A 6327-nucleotide genomic window follows, 5' to 3' on the forward strand; every position below is an offset into this window, starting at 1 on the left:
GCACGCACGCACACATGCACACACGTGTACCTGCACACGCACGCACGCATGCATGCACGTACGCACGCACACACTCATGCACGCACGTGTACGTGAACACGCACGCACGCATGCATGCACGTGTACGTGCACACGCACGCACGTCTACCTGCACATGCACACGCGCACACACGCACAGACGCACGCACGTGTACGTGCACACGCACACATGCACGAATGTGTACGTGCATATGCAGGTACGCACGCACGCACGCACATTTACATCCAAACGCATGCACACACGTGTACATGCACACGCACGCACGCACGTATATGTACATACGCACGCTCGCACGCACGTGTACGTGCACACGCACGCACTCACGTGTAATTGCACACACGCACGCACGCACGCACGCATGTACGCACGTGTAAGTGCACACGCACGCACGCACGCACGTATACGTGCACACGCACGCACGCACGTATACGTGCACACGCACGCACGCATGCATGCACGCAGGTGTACGTCCACACGCACGCACGCACGCACGCACGTCTACGTGCACATGCATGCACGCACGCACGTCTACGTGCACATGCATGCACGCACGCACGTCTACGTGCACATGCATGCACGCACGCACGTGTACCTGTACACACACGCACGTACGCACCAACGCACTCATGCACACATGTGTACGCACGCACACACACACGCATGCACGCACGTGTACGTGCACACGAACGTGTACCTTCGGGTGTTGTCGTGTAGACGCTACATAATCGCTAACTCGAGTTAAATTTCGTCGTGTAGACGAGGCTAATATGGACAGCGGAGGTGCAGGTTCGCTGCCTGACTATAGAATGCACAGCATCAACCTGCTGTGAATGTGACTATAGAAACTAGTTGTTTCATAAAATACATCGGTTGAGTCTCACGAATGTGATATCAGGAGAAAATAATAGCGGGATTATGCCCTCTATTACGTACTCCTGACGATACGTAATAAACGAATAAATGATCTTTATACATACATACGGATCTACATGCATGCCGACCACTCAAACTATATACGCAAATACACTAGCAGACAACTAGAAAAGTGTACAACTCAAAAACCAGTAAAATTTACTAATAACAAAGAATTTAGTTGAATAGAAATTAGATGCATAGAAATACTAGTCACTTGTACTATACTGTCGACTGTATTGGTGATGAGATGTTTAACCCCAGCAGTAGTTTTTCCAGTTTGTTATGAAGTGATGGCATCCAGTAGTGTGTTGTGATACTGCTTCACCTGAAATACAGAACCAGAAAACCGTATGAATGTCAGAAGAACAGTGCTACCATCATCGCAGATTTCGTATCTCGTGAAACTCACTATGAAAAGCTGTGAAAATCACACATCGAGCATGCTACGTTCACGTGACGCTATCGACGTTACCTGATGCTTTACTTCAGTAGCAGTGTAACTTGTGATGATATAGAGACCTTGACCGAAACAACATAGTTAGCAAACTGCGCTTTTCTAGCTGTTCTAGTGTTGTCGCACTAGCTGTCACATGATACCCTAGTACAAGTCACTGCTTGGCGAAGAGATTCGAGCGTACTCACCGCCGCGATCAGTTCGTGATATTGCTGCATGTATTTTGCCAGCACCTTCTCGTGGCTCTTCTTCTGAATGGCCAATGCTTGGTCAACGTTCATCTTCTCCTCGGTGAATTTTAATGTGAGGACGTCATTCTCCTTGCAGCGCCGGGCGTGTTCTTCCAGTGTCCTGCACAGCAGCAAGAGTATACAGATACACAGCCTGCTTCAGCACAGGTAAACAACAGAGACAAATGCAGGAACAGTGTGTGGTCGCACCGGTTAAATAACAGGAACAGTGTGTGGTAGCACAGATGAACGCAGGAACAGCTGTGGTAGCACCAGCAGCACATTACAGTTTGGAGACCTACTTCTTATGTTCCTCCAACTGGTACTGTAGTGCCTCGATCTGCTGTCGATGCTTGATGGCCATCTTGGACATCTTCTGCTGCTTGGTGGCAAAGACACGCTTCTGCTGGTCGTTACTGTGCGTTAGATCGCGCAGCTGCTCACGTAGGTGTGCCATCTTCTCAACCAGGTCATCCACCTCCTTCATTATGTCTCTGTCAGAACACACCCGTGCAGATGACGTTAGAACAAGGACTTGTGCGTAGAGTAGCAGTCGTAAGCTTGCGAAACTATACATGTGGCCCTCTATATGCAAGGGGCGTACAAATTACCGACTTTCTGGATGTCGGCGCCCTCTACTGCTACGCTCGCTCACCTACGCGGCGCCCCCTGCTGCTACGCTCGCTCACCTCTCCTTGCCGCTCTCGGCTAGCAGCTTCATGAGATGCTTACCTACACATCGCCCCCTACTAGACGCTCGCTCACCCACGCGGCGCCCCCTGCTGCTACGCTCGCTCCTCTCCTTGCCGCTCTCAGCAAGCAGCTTCATGAGATGCTTACCTACACAGCGCCCCCTACTGGACGCTCGCTCACCTACGCGGCGCCCCCTACTGGACGCTCGCTCACCTCTCCTTGTCGCTCTCGGCGACGATGTCGGCTAGCAGCTTCATGAGATGCTTACCTACACAGCGCCCCCTACTGGACGCTCGCTCACCTACGCGGCGCCCCCTGCTGCTACGCTCGCTCACCTCTCCTTGCCGCTCTCGGCGACGATGTCGTTGTGTAATGTGACAGGTGTTCCTGCAAGCATTGTGTAATGCGACAGGTGTTCCTGCAAGCATTGTGTAATGTGACAGGTGTTCCTGCAAGCATTGCAGTTGTTGCAGTATGTAGATGTGTTTAGCTGTAGCCGAATTTGTGTTGATTGATTGTGATTAATGATCAACAGTGTTACTAGTTTATATTGTGCTTCATTTGCTTTTGCAACATAATTCGCAGTACTTGACATTTTTCATTCACTATGCATGTCATTGTTTTCTGGTCACAAAGACGTGTTAGGTTTGCAGTTCCATCTGCCGATAACTAGTGCCAGCATAGTTGTCAGTGGGAAATTGTTCTTTTTCTAAATTAATAAATTTGTAATTATTATTACAGGATGTGGTTATTTTTTATGATTTTTGTACCACATTTGATCAAGTATTTGCTTTATTATTGATTGCAGGTATATATATTCACGAAATGGTGGATTGATACCACCAAGAGGTACAGAGATTGCACGATAGAATAGGCTATTAAAAATACCAAGTCTTCTAGAACACTTGGTTTAGCTGCATTTATATACAATTTTAGAGGCCACTCGTATTGCCTAGCTATCAATTGACAGACATTTATGATATTAGTGCAACAGTATGTTATCCTCCTAGAGTTAATGAACCTCTTCCAAACTCCAGTATGTTGGAAGGTTGTATATACTATGTGTAAAATGAAATTTGGTGTTTCACGTTAAATTATTTTTTTCGGTAAGTCGTTTTTCTTTTTGCAGTGCCATTTTGTAATGCATGTTGTGTTCGGTGTAACATTTCTTCTGTTTATTGCGTTCTTATGTTACATGCCAGACATAGTAACAATGAAACAAGCAAGAACAAAAAATTGTGTTTATCTAAAAAAACACTGAATAGCATTTATGTACAAGTCCAGCCAACACTTAACGTGTTTGGCCAATGCACGAACATATATGTTGTATTTGTTAGACTATTATCGTCATATAAAAGATCATTTATTTGTTTATTACATATCGTTAGGAGTACGTAATAGAGGGCATATTCCCGCTATTATTTTCTCCCGATATCACATTAGTGAAACTTGACCGATATGTATTTTATGAAACAACTAGTTTCATAGACACATTCACAGCAGGTTGATGCTGTGCATTCTATAGTCAGGCAGCGAACCTGCACCTCCGCTGTCCATATTGTATTTGTTAGACTCTTCATTCTGAAGGAGATCAGTGTCAGCGAGATACAACCATTGATGCTATCAACCTCTGAACTGTAAACCGACTCGGCTATCTTATAGACAAGTGTCATAGTACCAAATACCGTCTATGGTGTGGTGGCGATTTTACGCATTAGTGGGACGGTAAAAAACACGAGTTAAGCGTCTATACGGGGCCTTAACTCGAGTAAAGGTAACTCGAGTTAGCTTAACCTTGCCAGTCGATCGAGGTTAAGCTAACTCGAGTTAAGGCCCCTTATAGACGCTTAACTCGAGTTAGCGAATAGCGATGTTTCATGTTTATAAACATTGACGTTATATGCGCCCATGCGCAGTTTAACGGTTGGCAGCAAGCAGATGCGTGATATTGTTCGATACAAGCACACGCACGCACGCACTCATGCACGTACGCACGTCTACGTGCACATGCATGCACGCACGCACGCACGTGTACCTGCACACACACGCACGTACGCACGCACGCACACATGCACACACGTGTACCTGCACACGCACACACGCACGCACGCACACATGCACGCACGCACACATGCACACACGTGTACCTGCACACGCACGCACGCATGCATGCACGTACGCACGCACACACTCATGCACGCACGTGTACGTGAACACGCACGCACGCATGCATGCACGTGTACGTGCACACGCACGCACGTCTACCTGCACATGCACACGCGCACACACGCACAGACGCACGCACGTGTACGTGCACACGCACACATGCACGAATGTGTACGTGCATATGCAGGTACGCACGCACGCACGCACATTTACATCCAAACGCATGCACACACGTGTACATGCACACGCACGCACGCACGTATATGTACATACGCACGCTCGCACGCACGTGTACGTGCACACGCACGCACTCACGTGTAATTGCACACACGCACGCACGCACGCACGCATGTACGCACGTGTAAGTGCACACGCACGCACGCACGCACGTATACGTGCACACGCACGCACGCACGTATACGTGCACACGCACGCACGCATGCATGCACGCAGGTGTACGTCCACACGCACGCACGCACGCACGCACGTCTACGTGCACATGCATGCACGCACGCACGTCTACGTGCACATGCATGCACGCACGCACGTCTACGTGCACATGCATGCACGCACGCACGTGTACCTGTACACACACGCACGTACGCACCAACGCACTCATGCACACATGTGTACGCACGCACACACACACGCATGCACGCACGTGTACGTGCACACGAACGTGTACCTTCGGGTGTTGTCGTGTAGACGCTACATAATCGCTAACTCGAGTTAAATTTCGTCGTGTAGACGAGGCTAATATGGACAGCGGAGGTGCAGGTTCGCTGCCTGACTATAGAATGCACAGCATCAACCTGCTGTGAATGTGACTATAGAAACTAGTTGTTTCATAAAATACATCGGTTGAGTCTCACGAATGTGATATCAGGAGAAAATAATAGCGGGATTATGCCCTCTATTACGTACTCCTGACGATACGTAATAAACGAATAAATGATCTTTATACATACATACGGATCTACATGCATGCCGACCACTCAAACTATATACGCAAATACACTAGCAGACAACTAGAAAAGTGTACAACTCAAAAACCAGTAAAATTTACTAATAACAAAGAATTTAGTTGAATAGAAATTAGATGCATAGAAATACTAGTCACTTGTACTATACTGTCGACTGTATTGGTGATGAGATGTTTAACCCCAGCAGTAGTTTTTCCAGTTTGTTATGAAGTGATGGCATCCAGTAGTGTGTTGTGATACTGCTTCACCTGAAATACAGAACCAGAAAACCGTATGAATGTCAGAAGAACAGTGCTACCATCATCGCAGATTTCGTATCTCGTGAAACTCACTATGAAAAGCTGTGAAAATCACACATCGAGCATGCTACGTTCACGTGACGCTATCGACGTTACCTGATGCTTTACTTCAGTAGCAGTGTAACTTGTGATGATATAGAGACCTTGACCGAAACAACATAGTTAGCAAACTGCGCTTTTCTAGCTGTTCTAGTGTTGTCGCACTAGCTGTCACATGATACCCTAGTACAAGTCACTGCTTGGCGAAGAGATTCGAGCGTACTCACCGCCGCGATCAGTTCGTGATATTGCTGCTTGTATTTTGCCAGCACCTTCTCGTGGCTCTTCTTCTGAATGGCCAATGCTTGGTCAACGTTCATCTTCTCCTCGGTGAATTTTAATGTGAGGACGTCATTCTCCTTGCAGCGCCGGGCGTGTTCTTCCAGTGTCCTGCACAGCAGCAAGAGTATACAGATACACAGCCTGCTTCAGCACAGGTAAACAACAGAGACAAATGCAGGAACAGTGTGTGGTCGTACCGGTTAAATAACAGGAACAGTGTGTGGTC

The 6327-nt window shown here is 47.6% G+C and overlaps 2 protein-coding genes across 6 annotated transcripts in view; one reads left to right on the forward strand and one right to left on the reverse strand.

The window, feature by feature from the left end:
• The window catches only part of LOC106810686 (calnexin-like), a 27045-nt gene extending 23973 nt beyond the window's left edge, over nt 1–3072 (forward strand). For all 4 annotated transcript variants that reach the window (XM_014814115.1, XM_014814116.1, XM_014814117.1 and 1 more), the window contains one exon: nt 2714–3072. The gene's annotated coding sequence lies outside the window, so the exon portion shown is untranslated. The remainder of the gene's footprint in view (nt 1–2713) is intronic.
• Nucleotides 738–2627, reverse strand: LOC106810687. Of its 2 annotated transcripts, none has more exons than XM_014814119.1 (4): nt 2546–2627; nt 1942–2133; nt 1598–1760; nt 738–1280 (listed from the first exon to the last, which is right to left on the reverse strand). In XM_014814119.1, the coding sequence occupies exons 1-4, from the start codon at nt 2587–2589 to the stop codon at nt 1236–1238; spliced, it is 444 nt and encodes a 147-aa protein (XP_014669605.1). In that variant the 5' UTR covers nt 2590–2627; the 3' UTR covers nt 738–1235. The 2 variants fall into 2 exon arrangements, with proteins under 2 accessions (XP_014669605.1, XP_014669606.1); XM_014814120.1 differs by lacking the exon at nt 2546–2627 and adding an exon at nt 2329–2376.
• Nucleotides 3073–6327: the final 3255 nt, after the last annotated feature.

Source organism: Priapulus caudatus, unplaced genomic scaffold, assembly GCF_000485595.1.
Source record: "Priapulus caudatus unplaced genomic scaffold, Priapulus_caudatus-5.0.1 Scaffold463, whole genome shotgun sequence".
NCBI classification, from domain to species: Eukaryota; Metazoa; Priapulida; class Priapulimorpha; order Priapulimorphida; family Priapulidae; genus Priapulus; species Priapulus caudatus.